The following is a 17,196-nucleotide window of genomic DNA, read 5'->3' as shown; positions in this document are numbered from 1 at the left end:
ACACCCAGCAACTTCTTAATCATGTCTTTATTTTTCACAGATTCTCATTCAAAGCATGACATCCTTTTCACTAAATAAGCTGCATGTCTTATGTTTACCATTGCTCTAAAACTAATTCTGTCTTTATTTTTCTTTTCTTCTCCCTTTTCCCTCCCATTTTATTTTTGTCACACGCTATTTGTTCCCTGTCTGGTTTTTAACATTACATAATCTTAAGGAGTGCAATAAGAATAAGACCACTGAAGCCACTTTTTTGGAACATCCTGACTTTTCACAGCAGATACATCACAGTAAAAAGCTTTTCAGTATTCCAGAAGTAGCTGAAGAGGATGGTGAATACTCTGAACTGCTGTACAAGCAGGGTTTAGGTATGCCCTATAAAAAGCATCCCACAATAGCTAGAGACTCTAGACCACCTAGGCCCTACAATCAAGACCAGCAGCACAACTACTGGTACCCAGCCAAGCACAGAATTTCAGGCATGGAAGATTTTGCTGCAGACGACAAAGGATGTAAATATAGCCGATCCTTATCACGAAGCCCAGACAGTGGACTAGACTGTGGAAGTGAAGAAGAAGAATCTCGTTTTAATTTCAGATATACTTGTGATTCAGTTTCTGCCAACGTTGCATCTAGCTGTTGTGCAGAGACTGCTAACTGTTCCTGCAGGAAAAGCATGCGGCCATTGCTTGCTCGCAGGAAAACTTTAACCAGACAAACCAGCATCGAAGAAGATTTTGGTGACCTGGGTCCTTCATTTGTAGAGCCCAGGAGTGAACAGGTCAAGCCCAGTTACGAGAAAAAGTATGAGACTCAGAAATGTAATAGAACAGATAATTTGTCTAATGAAGATGTTCAGGGAGGCTGGAAGACCGACTTTAAAATGGCTGACTCTAGGGCAGCTGGTCTACTTGCAAAGCCATCCCACAGAGATGCAGAAGACTCTCTGGTGTGTGAAATAAATCTTCCTTCTAACATCTGCTTGCCAAATCAGTCTGTTTTCTTTCTTTTGTTTTTTTTTCTTTTTCCTTTTTTTTTTTTTTTTGGAATTAATTTTTAGAGTCCATCCTTTGGACCTATCTGCTACATTTTTCCCTTTTTTTTCTCCTCCCCATTCATTTTTGTTTATTATTCTGCATTTTCCTTTACAGTCCTCTTTTGTGTCATGCTGAAATCAGTTTAATTTGCTTTACAATGATTTTCCCACAGAACAAATTACGATAATGGCTGCTTTTATTAAAGGACAACTGAATCTAAATTTTAATTAAGGGTTAGCTGAACTATAATTTTTCCAAAATATTGTTTTTCTTTATTTTGCCCATCTAAATGTTGCTTTAAAAAAAGCTGCATTTTAACTGGAAAAATATTTCATCAGTAATTTTTTTTTTTTTTAATGTCAAGGAATTCATTTTGTCGTGTTGTTTTTATTCACCTCATTCCCAGAATTTTCAGGATATGCTCTTTATCATGAAACATCTCTGGACAAAAATCAAGATTCTCCCCCAGTGTGACAGTGACCCAGATTTATGGAGTCACGGGTTTCATCATATTTCCATTTGCTACCTTATCTTTGCACTGTCACTACTTTGCCTTCCTTTTTAGACCATCTCTTCTTGCCTTTGAAGTTGCAGACTGCATCTCTGCATGAGAATGCAGGCAAACAGCTTCTTCCAAAGGGAGAGGCCAGGGCCATCCCAGATCTTTCAAGGATGTCTCTGCGTGATCTTGCCTATTTGCATTTCTATCCATTAATCTATAGCAGAGTCTGCACGCTTTGATAGATGCATCCGTAGGCTTCCCTGCTCCCTAAAGACCAGAGCAAGTTCTTTATCCTCTCAGTCTGCAACAGCCCAGAGTGGAAACCTGAAATCTGATGTGTTTCATGTAAGAGTAGAAATCAGCTGCCTGCTCTTCTAGCCTAGCAGTTTATGCTGAAACGATCCTTAAAAATTTCTCCCATTAAAATTGGTGCCCAAGCTGTATTAGTATCAATGACTGCGTGATAAACTCTGGAGAGCATTAAAATAGTACCATTTAGTTATTAAAATAGCACCATTTTCTGCAAGGGTAGTGAAGAGAAAGAGACAGCTGTGATGTGAGACGAAGTGTGTCTACATTCCCTTCGACACGTTTCAATGACCTTTAAAAAGCTTTAACAACCAAAGGCCATTCTAGAACAGCAGTGTGCTCAAAGACAGAAGGACGTACACTTGTTCACATGCTGCAAACTGGACAAAGCTGTAGAGCCGAATACAGAAAAGGCTTGCCCTTTCAGTGCAGTCCAATCTCCACAGCTCTCATGACTGCTTGTACTACGCTTCAGGAGATTATAACGTCATCTTAGCAGCAACGACAAAGGCAAAAGAATATTTCAAAAATTATTCTTTTCTTTTCTTTTTGTTCTGATGTGTGACTGCTGGTTACAAAACTCTGCCATAAATCAGGGAACCATTTTTTCTTTTGCAGGTTTGCCAGGCAACAGTATTTTCTTTTCAGCTAACCTTTCAGTTAAAAACTAAGTTTAGTTGCCTTTAGAGCTTATGCTTCCAAATGTGATTGACCTGATTAATGTCCAACCATATAAGCGTAACGTTACCATGCATGTAACTTACAAACCTGTTTTTTCTGTTGTTGTTTTTTAGCTTTTAGGTAATCCATCATCTGCAGGACGGCCTGAAAGGGCGGAGCATGCAGGGCGAAGGTCCTCTCATGGCAGTGCAGTGCCACAAAGGTCTCGACCAATGTTGGTCCCTTCCATTGGTTAGTTGGACAGATTGGTGCATTTCTGTTCTTTGCAACCTCAGAGTTGGGAAGGCGGTCCTTAAAAAAGAAACACCAGACGCTTGTCTTGAACCATGGTTGCTCTTAGTTTAAATGGGATGAAATGGAACTAAAACCATCTCCATCTAAATATGAGCGTTCTGGGGTCTCACAGGGGGCTGAATCAGTAGTCATTGACATCACTGGGAGTCTTTTTGTTGAATTTAGTGGGTATTGGAGCTGTTCTAAGCTTGGTTGAGCTTAGATACTATTAGATCTTAGCTAAGTGGAAATTTGCAGGCAGGTTACTATATGGTCAGTAAAATAAATGTACCCATTCAGCCATCCATTCAGCCATCCATCTTTCCATTCATCAACCATCATTTTGCATTCACTTTCCATTTTCTTGACTACTTTTTGGAATTTAGCAGGAAAAATGGAAGCTGTTAAATGTAACAAGTTAGTAGAACATGCGTATATTTACTAGATTCGATATTTCTTACAGAATCATCCCTATTCTGGTTTACTTATGACTTAAACTGTATGCTGGTGTATACCAGAAAATCCAAAAAGTAGTGCAGAAAAGATAATGGAATCAAGACACTATGGACAAATACATATCTGTTAAAACTTGCACTCTGTACTGACAAATAAGAAACATTCACACTGACAATCAGGAAACACATTCAAAACAAATGTGGAAACAGTTCTGCGAGCTATTAGCAGACTTTACTCCATGAAGATGTAAAGTGGGTCCGGTTCCCATCCCTAACCTGGACTTTAATTTGTGAATACTCTAGGAGAAGGAAGCAGTGGCAGGCAATTCTCACCTACGTGACTTTGTGTGAATGAGAGACATCACAAATGTGGATTATCAGAAGGAAAGAGACTGATCATTAAGGAACGCTTTTATTTTTAAATATTCAATATTTTTCTCTTTTCCTAGAATCACACTGAGATGCCTGTACTGTAAATTAAAAGCAAAACCCCCCAGTGGGCACAATTATTTTGGTATCTACTAGATAGTAATTATTATTGTTATTGAAACAATAGATCAAAAACCACACACAGCTGTAATGCACGAAACTTTCTCAGTGTCTTCGATACAGCATAACTGGTCAGAGACTGATTCTCGTCCCACATCCCGGTGTAAACCAGGCTAATCTCCACAGATGTCAATGGAATTACACTGGTATGAAAATGGTATGGGGGAGAGTCAGCTCCAGGGAGGCTCTTGTGCTTCTGTTGACAGGTTATTGTTAGCTGAACCAGATAGCTTTCAGATGATGCTGTGAAGACTGTTAGATGTTTCTGTCCTTCTTATTTTTCTCTGAAAGCAGACTTTTTTTCTCAGGAGTAAAGATTTCTGGTTTATATTTGGACTACTTAAAGCAAGTTTTGTATCTAAGTTCTTTCTTTTATATTATCTACTAAAGCATTTTTTTATGAGTAGTGTGAGAATACACAGGTTTGCTTGAATTAATCCTTTGGGTTTCCTTTTAATTTTCATTTTAATTAAAAAATATTGTCTAATGCTGGTAACAAGCAAACTACTGAGCATTATGTACAGCATCTAACAAAAAAATTATTTGCTGTGAAGCTGTTGAAAGGCTTTATGTGTTTTTGAGTTCGAGTCCTAATTTCTGACTAAAAGACTAGCGTTTAAAATTGCTGAAAGATATGTATGCAATATTTCTCACTTTCAGCATCATACTGTAATAATCACTTTGAGGATAAGTGAAGCAAATATAAACACTTGATAAACCTCTGCACAAAATTTTCTTCCTGTAAGCCTGCAGGAAAAAAAATCTACAAGATATGAAATGTATCAAGAGTTCCGATAAATAAATGTGGTAAAAGTAGGGCATCCAAAACCATACAGCAGAGCATTGTATAAACTTGAACCCACTGTTCAGAACTCCCACTGACAGAGGAAGTTTCCCGTGAATAAGGGCTGCAAGTACGGTTTCTGAAGAAGGAAGTTACTATAGCTGTGTCATTAGAGTATGTAGATCCACAATGTGAAAAGCGGAGTAAAGTAAAAGGAAAGAAGAAAGTAAATACGGTTGAGGCAAAGTTTAGACTGCTTAAATACACAACGCTGTGTTGGTCTCAGCATATAGCTCAAAAACGTGGATTCCAAAACTCTTGGCAGCAGCTTATTCCTTTACATGTATGCCTGGAGTTTTTACTGAGTTACTCAGCTAAAGGGTCACTTTAGAGATGGAAAGTTCTTAAGGCAGCTCTCGGAGGTTAAATGAGTGGGAAAGACCTTCAAAATTGTAATGTTTTTAGGATTTCAATGATAAAACCTTTCTTCAAAATGTTTCAGAATTTAAATTCTTTGAGGTATTTTCTCCATTAAGCTATAAATACTTTGGATTAGTATCTTATTGCAGGTAGGATTTAAGTAAATTAATTAATTTTTGTTTTTAGGTTGATACTTTAGAAGGTGAAACACAGTTTACAGTGCTCTTGACCTTGCAGATCTGGCAGGTAGGATTGTTTAAACCTCATAATAAAAGATGATTCCTATCCAAAGATCTAACAAACAATATTTACACTGTATGAATTTTAAAAAGCGCAAAACTCAGATGCTTTAAAAGAAGGAGATAACCATTTCTGTGCTTCCCCTGCTGAAGAAGGATTTCTAGAGGCTGAGACATCTGGCAAAGCTTATGCAGTGTTTAGCCTTCCTACTATATGCAAGTCAGAACAAAAGGTAGGCAAAGCCTGCCCGCAGGAGCCTCCGCAAAGGCAACTATACAATATGTTTTAATAGATCGTTCCCTTTTTCTCCATAGAAATTACAATGGACAGTAACAGTGAAGGCGGTCGGTCTCGGTCAGGTAGTGAGGGAAATATTTCACCTGTAAAAGAAGAAGCTTATTATCGCAGCATTGGTGGACACAAGAAATGGCCTCAGCAGCGTACCATGGCCTCTGAATATAGATACGGTATGCCGAACATTATTCATCCTTTATGACAGACACATTTTAGAGCTGCGTGTTAACAAGTGCGGTTTCTGTATGACAACATTGCATGCAATGCAGAATGCCAGGGGAACTAGCTCTTAAGTCCTGTCTGCTCTCAGGTAAGTTTCTCCAGCTCAGCTGTAAGGGACAAACAGCCCTTAGTCCTCTGTCCTGAAACTGCTGTGCGGCCACCTTTCCATACTCGACTGAGTCCAAGCACACTGCATTGCATGAACCTCTGTGAAGCTATGCTGCTACTAATGCCGGTCAGTATTTACTGTACACACCTGAACAACCATTCATCAGAATGACCCCATTTCCACTCGGTTCATACAGACTGGACAGGGACAAGCAGTAGCTGGTATATCACAACCCAACGTCCTACAGTAGGAAGCAGTTATCAAACGTTACTCTAATTTATGGCTTGGGCTAAAGGAAGATTCGGGGTCTTTTCAATGACCACACAGGACTTTGGCTGTTCCACTTGGTGAAGACAAAAATTATTCTTATTTTTAGGAATAATTACATCATAATGACAAACTTGAATTACATGAATAAGGCAATTATACCCACTACTGATAGTATTTGTTGCTTCATCAACACAGAAATCATTACATGATCAACAACTCAGTTTTCATAGTTCATAACACAGTAAATTGCAGTGTCTAACGCTTAACCCATAAAACTGCCCAGGCCACATACAGAGCAAAGAAACATATTAGGGTTTTGTTGCTACCTGAAATGAAACAAAAGGGGCCCTGAAAGTTTAGGTAAATTGTAATTTAATGTTGAATTTCAAAGCAAACATATCTAACAGCTCATCAGCTTGTGTATGTTGGTGTTTATCTAGCGAATTCAATGCAACTGTGGTTGCAACTTTGCATCAGTTGGGACTCTGGCTGGCTGCATCCAAAGACTAAGATTCTACATACACAATTATATATGTGTGTATATATGTATGATATACGTATGTACCTCTTAAAAGAACACGATAAGTGGCTAATGAACTAATCAAGACATTATTTGCTTTCTGGTTCACTGAAGCAAAGGTGATGATGCTGACTCAGATTGTTAAAGGCCAGTGCATTTAATAGAGATACATTTGGCTATAATTCATCTTTGCACCTAACCCCCATTAACTGCGGTTGGAGTTGGATGCAAAAATCGATATTTTTAACTGAAAAAAGAAAACAAAACACATTGCCTGGTGGGCCTGAGTATGAACCCCAGAATGACTGCACCCTGACTGCGGGAGGAGAACAGAACAGAGAAGAATCCCATCTTTTGTGTCCCATTGCTTTCTGTCCCACATGTGCCCTTCTCCGACACTTCCTTTCTGTGCTTTGTGCCTGCCTAAAGCTTCTTGGCTGGAATTTTTCCCTGCCCTTTTGCCGTTCTGCATTTTTCCCTATTCACATTCTTTATTGTGCTCTGGACCCAAGAGTTAGTAGCTGTTCCCTTAAAGCTGTGACCCTCTGGAACTTTTTTTCTAGTAGCTGAAAAATATCAAATGTTGAATACAATGCATCCGATGTTGAGGCAAAAAGAGGAATTTTATCTAAAATGCTCCATATTGAATGTTCAAACTGTTACCAAAGACGGGAGTCACTAGTTTGTAAGAGGTGATCACAGTAAAAATTGTATTAATATGAAAATCATTTGGAAAAAATTTGATGTAGTTGAACTACACTTTCATCGTAATTCATAACATCACTTTTTCAATTTATTCGTTGTGAAAGATCTTGTAAACTGGGTGATAAGTATTGATTCAGCAAAGATCAAAAGTACGTGGCTCCCACTGAAGTTAGCAGGATAAGCCAAGCTTTTCAGAAGCGGTTTGTGGTTTTGAGGGCTTTATTTTTTTGAGACTTCAAACTTCTATGTCTTGAAACAGCCTATTTTTTAAGAAGGCGCTGCTTCATGCTCTTCCAAAACGAAAGTAAAAGCCTTTGAAACCCGTCAATCAAAACACTCATCGTTAGCCATTTTGGCCTAATTTTCTAATTTTAATCCTTAAGTATGTTGTTGAATCATGGACTAAACGCGTTCTCCAGATCATTTTAAAAGCCTGAAAGATGTATGAGAGAAAATGTCAGTTCTCATTTTTTATGTCCTAATTGGTTTGATACCCTGCAGTGGACAGAGTTCAGTGCAGTGTTAAGTGTTGTGATATTCATGGATGATCTTTCCGAATGATCTCGTGGTTAAATGCAGTCATAGCTAACTATTCCTCCTGGATTTTAACACACCTTGTTAGTCTTTGGGTTGGTTTGGGGCACTGCTGGCTATATTAACTATTGACTGTGTTTAAACAAAGTCATAGGCAGTGTAGTTCCAACCCTGGCATAACTAACACTACTTGAAATACGTTTCTTCTTGCCTGTCTGGAGAGAAGAGGTTATAACCATGTTTTAAACCTTGTACCTAAAACATGGTGTGTCAACACAGCTGGGATGTGCTTTCTTGTGTCCATGAAGAGCAGAAGCAGCTGTGCTGGAAAACAGGTGGATCCAAAGCATGGTTATTTTTGCAGTCTGATAAAGCCTATCAGACTCATCATTATGTCACTCTTAACATGCTTCATTACTTTATGGTAAACTCTAGGAAACCTAACAAAAATCGCTTTCTTACCTGAGCTGTATTCACACGTATAAATGTCAGTGTGGTGTGGGAGATCAACACCACATTGAATGCATGCAGATTGTATATGCTTTTTTAAAAATTAACAACTCACTAATTAAAAAAACCCCACCAAACTTAATAGAATATGCATTAAGTTACTGGGGTTTTTTTTTGCTGAAATGCCAGACATTTTTCAAATATTAACTGGAATAGTTGAAAGATGAGGCCAACTTGTATTACTGAATTGTTCTTCTCTGAATTTACTTTCATAGATGGCTATGGTGGTCATGACCATCTTTCTCCCGATATTTACGAAGAATCAGAAACAGATCCTGGCACAGAGGATATATCTACTCGAATATTTGTTGCACTCTTTGACTATGATCCGCTGACAATGTCCCCAAATCCTGATGCTGCAGAAGAAGAGCTGCCATTTAAAGAAGGACAGATCATTAAGGTGGGATCTAAAAACAAAGGACTCAGCTTTACAAACAGGGTGTCCTTTGTTCCCTGTGCAGAAAGCAACTTGTGTGACTAGAGTCCAAGGTTTTTTTTCCTCCAGAGGGTCAGGGGTTCTGACTTCTACAGGGTCAGGCTGTAAATCTCACTGGGTCTGGAACCTGGTGTCTAGTGCTAGAGGCTTAAAAATAATCAGGGAAAAAGCAGGCAAAAATCTGAAAGTTGCCATAGATACTTCTGGCCAGACTGAGTTAGAGAGTTAGGTGCTAAGACCAAAATTGTGACTCTGAAGCCCTCTACGTCCATTGTCACAAACCCTGCAGTCCCCTTAAGTGCAAAGCTACCCCAGATGTGCTTAGTGTTGGTCCCTCATACATACCAGAGGTGCTGTAATTTTTTAAATGCTGAACAATCCTAGCTAGGGTACACTTAAGCTTACTAAAAGTCCAGAAGTAAGGTATTTCTCTTCCAGTGTCATCCTCGTCTGAAACTGGGAAAACCACTCCCTTTTCTGACTGGCTGGTGTAAAATACACAAGCTGCCTTTAAACAGGGTGCGGAAGACAAGTCAGCCCTGTTCCAGGTGCCAGGGACAGCGTTAGGCTCTGACGATGTTTTTAGCCATGCCCTCTATCCGGGCTTGCCTCATCTGATCCTTATGCAGCTGCAAGGCAAATTTGTTCGGTTTGCTGATCCGGTTTTAAAAAGCTAGCAGATTTTTCTGTTGCATCAGCAAATGTAAGTATCTCCTGCAGCCTTCTGTCTTCCTAGTCTGCTGCAAAATGGGCAGAAATGAGAGAGGCAGAAGGAGCAGCTGCTGGTAGTCCAAGGGCAACTGAGATTTCTGCGTGACCTGAAACAGAACCTGAAAAAATGTAGGCTGTTTTGTTACACTGCCCATTTCAATGATAAAATGGTAACTTAAGCTATTAAAATACTGACCGACTTCCACTGCGTTGGATTGTATCCTAACACGAATGTCTGTATTGTAAATCAGTGTTTTTAAATGTTAAATACTTTGTTAGATGTTTTGCTTACATCCTTACATGACAGAAGATCTATGCCAAAAATATGGAACTTTTTCTCTGCAAGACTATTCATTTCACTCAGATATTTTGTCTACCCAAACATGTACATGTTTGGCACTGGAAAGTCTAGAGCGATCTCACATCAGATATATATTCTCAGTGATGTTTATTTTATATTTGGGACCACAGTGATTCCTGTGTGATCTGCTGCTTTGAATTTCTCATTAAATTGTTGTGAAGGTGGATTAGTTTGCATTTGCAAAATACTTGTCATACGTTACCTGAGCAGTGGGATGGTGGAGGGCTGGTTCCACCAGGAGCTGGATGCAGCCTGTCCCGTACGCATGTTAGGGTCACATATGCCGTACCACAGCAGCAGTGGTGCCAGGTAAGTCGTGGATATATAGCGATGAAAACTGAAAAATATTCCTGCTCTCACAAGTTGAGGCTATTCAATGGTTATTTTTTATGAACTGATTTGAAGTGAAGGGATTAGTTTGGGGGGTTCGTTTGTTTTTAAAGAAAAGGAAAAACAACTGATTAAGCCTAAACAAGGAGCAGTCTAAATTCAGTCATCAGTTTTGCCTTTAGACTGTTAGTACAGTCCTGCATCTAGGCCTCTGTATCATTAGTAGCCTTTATGAATTGACTGCATTTTTAGAATTTGGGATTTACCTGTTCTCATTGGTGAAAATTGATGCTATTTTTATACCTTAATTCATGTTTTCTGGAAAGACAACAGCAGAGCTTAAGTACATATACCAAGTATATGAAGTACTAGATAGGCGGTTTTGATCAGACACAAGTTGTTCTAGTCAAAGTAACAACACTTGGCACAGTTTTGCAAATGCTTCATTTTGAATGTAGTTCATACGGTACCAAAAATGGTGCCATGTGAATAATTCCATAAGGATGAGTGTAAACCATTAAATATACTTTTGGCTCTGCACAGGGAGAAATTGATGACTTTTAATAGTGTCTCTCACCTTTTGTGCGTTTCACTGCTAACAAAAAAGTCCAAATTCTGCTTACGTATTTGAAGTCATGATTCAAATTAACATAACAATTCCAGTTTTGTAATATAAGTCAGAGCAGTCCAAAACTAATATAATTCCGCATCCAAGCTGTAGTCATCTGTCTATACTTTAGTAACCATTTAGCCTGTATTAAAATTCCTAAATGCTAAAACCTTTATTGACCAACATTACCACTCTTTGAACAACAGGTTTATGGGGACAAAGATGCCGATGGATTCTATCGCGGAGAAACCTGTACAAGAATTGGCCTTATCCCATGTAACATGGTCTCTGAGATTCAAGCAGATGATGAAGAGATGATGGATCAGCTTCTAAAACAAGGCTTTCTTCCTTTGAACACACCTGTTGAGAAAATTGGTAAGCAAAAATATATACGCTTCTCTTCTAACTTTTGGGTGCTATTAACTTGGCTGGATCTGCTTTGCCTTTTGTTTTTACTATATGCAGATGCATCTAAATTTTACAACAATTTACTACACCATGGGATACATTCTGTGTCAGTATCTGGATGACTTTATTCAACTAATATTTAATCTTGGTCACATCTTTTGCTGCAAATGAGGACTTGTATCTTCACCACTCCACTCCTTACTTTCTTTTCTTATTTAAAAAAAAATGGGTTTTGTCACCTGAAAGATTTCTAGACACAGAACATGATCCCTGTGCTTTGGAGTGTGCTGTGCTGAGGTGCTTTGTGATACGCTCACTGCTGCAAAGCATAAAAAGAATCACTTATTTGTTGTTATTTTTATTCTTCTACATTTTCCTACTTTACCAATAATTTAAAGGGATGGTGGCAAAGGGTTATGTGTAATCTCATTTGGGATAGCACCACATATTATGAGATTTTATGACTATTGCAGTAACAAACCCTTTAAAAAGCAGAGTTCGGCCAAACAATTCTGTGTTATGAACCACTTGTGTTACATCATTGGTTCGGTGTTGTACACAGATACACAATGCAAGAATCTGAATTTCTTAGATTTCTTTCTACAAATAAATTTCATACAACTATCTCAATATGTTTTAAAATTTTCAACATAATTCAGAAAGTATAAAGGGCTGGAATTGGTTCGGTCCTGTTTAAAAGTGAACTGTAAAAGTGGTTGCTAAAAAAACCAAAGAAATCTTCCACAATTGTTTTCTTAGATTGAATAAAACCTTATCACTTCCAAAATCGTATTAGTAGATGTGAGACAAATTATTTTTCGTTGTTTTTTTTTAAGATATTGAGATATTTTTAAATTCTCCGTTGTCCATGAAAGGGAAGGGTGATTTAAGTTCTTGAGTTCTTAGTTCCAACCTGTGTATTTATTTACTCGTGCTACATAAATACAACGAATACTCCCACCCACGTGCCCGTGTGAACCCCACGGCCCATCTGCTCCTGTAGGTCTAGCACAGACACCTCCATTTACAGGACAAAAGCTTGGGATGGGCAGAGAGTGGGACCTACAGATGTGCCTGAATAGGTTGGTTGCCGACAGCGTTATTCTGCACAGGTCTACGTCACCTGAGGTCTGTCAGAATGAGCTCCCCTAACCTGCGTTAGGTCCAGATGGAAACACAACCGGGGGCCTGATGGGATTAGGAAGTGGCTAAATATATTTCTACTTCCAGCAACGAGGTCACATGTGGGTACAGAAAATATCTTCCTGAACAGCTACGACTGAAACTTATTGCTTCAAGTCCTGCTCAGCGCAAACAGTTCTTAGGCCAGCAAGTTGTTGATACAGAACACTTGGGAAAATGAGACCACTAATCTACGTAGCTCCCATAATTTAAATATTTTGACTGTCTAACGGTCATATTTAGCGAATATAGTTAGATATTTTTGTTGTGCCCAACTGGCAGTGTCTCCTGAAATAGCTGAGAAATCAGAGAGTCTTTATCTTGGAAAGAGGGAGAGGCAATTTGTGACAGAAATGTTGCCCTGCCTTACATTTTTAAGCAATTCTTTTTATTTTAGGATGTTTCTGAGCAAGCTGTTAGCAACCTACCCCCAGCAGTTCACCTTTAAATATTTTAGCACTTAAAAAGCATCATGAATTTTCTCTTTAATATGGATTTAAATTGTTAGCCATTTAAAAAAACAAAATACAACAAATGCTCTTACTAATGGATTTGGAAAGAATAGTTAGTTTGGCTTAATTTTGAACTAAATACAAATTCTGGACAGCAGAGATCCACGTGCTCAGACCCTCGCTGTCCCAGAGGCTGCCCACGTGGATTTTTAGCAGAAACGGGCTCCAATTGCCAGTCTGTCTCGTGTTGTTACTCATATTTTTAATGTCATATCAGACACTTTACATGCTGTGTTCATATGACTACATTTTTCTTAATCCTTTGCCCACATTAAATCCTTAAAAACAGAACTTTGAACAGCTTCATATCTTTTCTTCTTTTATTTGTATGCATTCCTTTCCTGAAGTCAACTGTGACCGTTTCAAAGAGAGCACACGCTCTGTACACCGCAGATCCAGAAAGTCTAAAAGAGGTCTGTGCTAAGAACCAATAATTTGATTCAAGCTGTAAATTAGCTGAAATGATTTGAGCTGTCTAGAGTTATTTTTGCCTTTGAACTTTTGGAAAGCAGAAGTTGGAAAAATAGTCACGTAGCAATTAGGTATAGGATCCTTTTTGGATTATTTTGTTGGTCGTAGCGGGGCCCTGGACCCTGAGCAGTGGGCAAGGGCTTGCCCCAGAGCAGTACTTCAAATTGGAAAGTGAGACAATCGCTTAGGTGTGGGTTGATCCAGGCTGTGGGGAATCAGGGGATCGGGTCCCGCCTCTGTTACAGCCCGTGCCTTCATGTTGGCTCTCTCCTTGTGTTCTGTGTAAATCCCTTGCTTTGGTAGCTGGGAGAATCACTCCAAGCCACCCACTGCAGAAGTAAGTGATCTCCTGACTCAATGCTTCAGTGGCAGCCGGTGGGTGCTGGGCCAGCTGTGAGTGCATGCTCCCCTCAGCACTCGCTTTAACGTCCCCCCTCCGGCTGAACAGCCACAGGGTGCCTCCGCACCCCGGGTTCCTCTGTCACACTGCCTAACGCTCAGCAGACCTGCCCTCGATGCCTGTCTGTAAGTAGCACTAACCAGCATGTTTCTCTTGCTGCAGCAAAATCATCCGCAAGAATCATGCTAATACCATTCAAATTTGAAATGAAGCCCATTTGGGACTTCTCTGTAAATGTTTAATATCAATCAATAAACATTTCATTTGGGTTTTGGAAACAACAAATTTTACGCCTTTCCTTCTGTTCCCCACAAAGGAAATCTGTAAAATTAAACAGTACTTGAGAATCTGGGTTTTGTAGTCAAGAGTCTTGAAAATATTGCAAACCACTTGCATAACAGGTAGCCTCTTTTGTCTTGGGCCAACTAAGAGTGTCCCTTTCTCCTTCCAGTCTCCCAGCAGAAAGTTGAAAAATAATCCCAGGCACAAAGTTCTTTGTGTTTAGGGGGTGGGGGCGGGGGAGGGGGGGAATAGGCAGTAAACATGGACGTTTGACTAAAATAAAATGAAACAAACGTGAATTTTGAATGTTTGGCTTCTTGTATACCCTGGTAACCTCTGATTCTTACAACCAAGAATGGCTGAAAATTTCAGAACGTTAGTTTTGCAGATAAATACTGTTCAGAGGGTTCAGTGGTTTAGAATAAAGAGGGCAAGCCACCTGCTAAACAATTCTTTATGAACCATACATGCTGTTCTGAAACCTCTATCTGCGTGAATAGGTTTGGTAATCTGTGACCTTTTATCACTACGCTAGAGAAATACCAACATTGTTACTGCACTGTTGTGAAAATGATGTGAGGAAAAATTGCACCTTGTTTTTCTTTTCAAAATAACTTTGATAGCTTTCCTTCCCTTCCTCTCCCTGTGATCGGAACAGAGAGAAACAGACGGAGCGGCAGGCAGCATTCGGTCTCGACAAGGAGGATGGTGGCGCTGTATGATTACGATCCAAGAGAAAGTTCTCCTAACGTTGATGTAGAGGTATTGGCATAACTCTTCACTGCGGGTACCATCTGTGGAGCCAGAACGACGCTGGTATTGATGAGCACTAGTAGACATTTACAGGGATGTGCAAAAAAAAAAAAAAATTAGTTCAAAATTACAAACATTGGTCAAGTGTTTTCGGGCAGATGTCTATGATAAGCTTATGACTTTCATACAAGTAGATTTATGGTGCTTGCTCAACTAAAATCAAGGAATATCCTTTGTAGGATTTATTTACTATGGCACAATACGTTATATAGTCAGTTGTGGGATATATGGTTGTGCAACATATGTGTATGCATTTGTATATAACAAAGGTCTATATAAAAAAACCCTATGGAGTTATATAAAGTAGTAGATTATAAAAAAGTAGATTATTTTTCCAATTGTTTTCAAATTTCCTCTGTATGAACTGGATTACTTTTGAGGAGCATCCCAGCCCGTGCCTTCAAAGCTCTGTACCCTCCAGTGCCTCCAAAAATATACCCAAACCAGAACACTATAGCACAGGAGAACAGCATTCATAGTATATCGTATTTCTTCTCTGAATTGATGCAGCTGAGCTTTTATGAACGTATGTCTTGTCCGTAATCTTTTTTTTGTTTTTATAACAATGTAAGGATATCGTAAACAACAGCATTAGCTAGATCTTCAGTTAAAAGCCAGCTGTTAGCTAGAGCTTCCTTATGGGTTCATCTTCCATGTACCTACATGCAGACCCCCATCTCTCTGTATTTGTCATCAGTGACAAGGGAATCACGTTTTACATTGTCTTTGATGTCACAGGGATTTGGTGCAATTTTCAGTGATATTTGCCTTTTGGTAAGAATGTCAGGGTACACTCAAAGCTCTAAAAAAAAAATACTGCATACCAAGGAGCTTCCTCAGTTATGCTTTAAAATGGTTGTTTTAATACAATTGTACAACAATTTGGATTTTTTTTTTAAGTGATTTTTTAGGTGTGTGGGACTTGGTGCTTTAAAATACATTGCAAAAATTTTGTTTGTTCTCTCTCTTTCCCATGGCCACAGGAAATTAAAAATAAGTTTAAAAAAACTTATTTAATTACATTTAAACCACAGGCAATTAAAAAGAGCTCAGTACTCTGCAGATCAGAGACCGGAGATGCCCGTTACGAAGCCTTTATTGACCAGAACCCAGTGAAGCTCCACAAGTTCAGTCCGGGCACGTTGTGTTTCAGGAAAGGCTCAGCTGGTCCCTTAGTCCTAGCGCTCAGCTCCCCACAGATCACGGACCTGAACCACGTCCCTCCCCTCGGGCTTGTTCCCTCCTCACGGAAGGATTGACTAAAAGGGACCTTTGAAGCCAAGTAGTTCAAAGCTTCAAAGTTTGCTCAGGTTGTTGAAGGCTTTGCGCAGTTGAGTTCTGACGCTTTCCACGGTCCGGGCTGTTTGTCAGCTGCTTTGTCACAGGGAGTCCTATGGGTGTCAAGAACTTAGTGGGAGAGGTGTCAGATTTAGCAAGCGAAAAAAAAAAGAAAATAAGTAAATTTAAAAAGAAAGAAAAGGTTTTGCTCTCACAGTTCCACTTGTTTCACCAACAGTGCCTTAACATAAAGGAGAGGGGAAAATATTTAACGGATTTAGTATGAATAAAGAAAATGCTAACCTTTGCCTAACAAAACATGCACTGTCACCTCTTCCTTTTTCTGCAGGCTGAGCTGACGTTCTGCACCGGGGACATTATCACTGTCTTTGGTGAAATTGATGAAGATGGCTTTTATTATGTGAGTTGGCTTCTGTTTGGTCATGTCAAACTGCTACAAACTGTTAGAGCAATCTTCACTAGCGTGAATTATCAAATGACAGCCGGGGGGGAGCTCAGGTCGCAATTCCAGCTCGTTGTGTTGTGGGAATAGCCCAGATCCTGTTTTAACAAAACCGTCGACCCACTGGCACGCCTGGAAGCACTGGCAAAAACGTCACCCCTCCCCGAAGGGGAGGTCCCTGGGGGATGAAGGTCACAACCTGCCCTGTTAGCGCCAGGCCGGGCTCACAGCTCCTGCTGCTGCACGGCTGTAGCAGAACCGCGGCAGCTCCCTCCGCTGGAGGGGATCCTGTGGGGCAGACAGTTCCCTCTTGCCCCATCAGCACGATTTTCTAGGGAGTGTTGTTCAGGCCCCTCCGAGCTGCCACTGACACTTTATAAGTAGTATTTACCTCATTTAGTTTGCTGGAAAATGTGTATCTTGATCTATGCAAACATGTGAATGACTTCTAATGGGTAAGGCATTTCATGGGGGAGAAAAACAGAGACCCTGTCACTACGATAAAGGGTTATTTGATAAAATAAA

General features: G+C 39.6%; 1 protein-coding gene across 7 annotated transcripts in view; it reads left to right on the top strand.

Moving 5' to 3' along the window:
• RIMBP2 (RIMS binding protein 2) overlaps positions 1 to 17,196 on the top strand; it is a 160,390-nt gene that overhangs the window by 138,688 nt on the left and 4,506 nt on the right. For 2 of the 7 annotated variants that reach the window (XM_063350926.1, XM_063350928.1), the window contains 8 exons: positions 218 to 949; positions 2,643 to 2,760; positions 5,565 to 5,717; positions 8,630 to 8,814; positions 11,069 to 11,237; positions 13,312 to 13,377; positions 14,776 to 14,879; positions 16,558 to 16,629. In XM_063350926.1, coding sequence (XP_063206996.1) covers positions 218 to 949; positions 2,643 to 2,760; positions 5,565 to 5,717; positions 8,630 to 8,814; positions 11,069 to 11,237; positions 13,312 to 13,377; positions 14,776 to 14,879; positions 16,558 to 16,629 — 1,599 coding nt within the window. The remainder of the gene's footprint in view (positions 1 to 217; positions 950 to 2,642; positions 2,761 to 5,564; positions 5,718 to 8,629; positions 8,815 to 11,068; positions 11,238 to 13,311; positions 13,378 to 14,775; positions 14,880 to 16,557; positions 16,630 to 17,196) is intronic. The other 5 variants (XM_063350923.1, XM_063350924.1, XM_063350929.1 and 2 more) reach the window with 3 other exon arrangements.

Source organism: Chroicocephalus ridibundus, chromosome 13 (assembly GCF_963924245.1).
Source record: "Chroicocephalus ridibundus chromosome 13, bChrRid1.1, whole genome shotgun sequence".
Lineage (NCBI taxonomy): Eukaryota > Metazoa > Chordata > Aves > Charadriiformes > Laridae > Chroicocephalus > Chroicocephalus ridibundus.
Note: the sequence above shows the minus strand (reverse complement) of the source record. Positions and strands in the feature narration are given on the sequence as shown.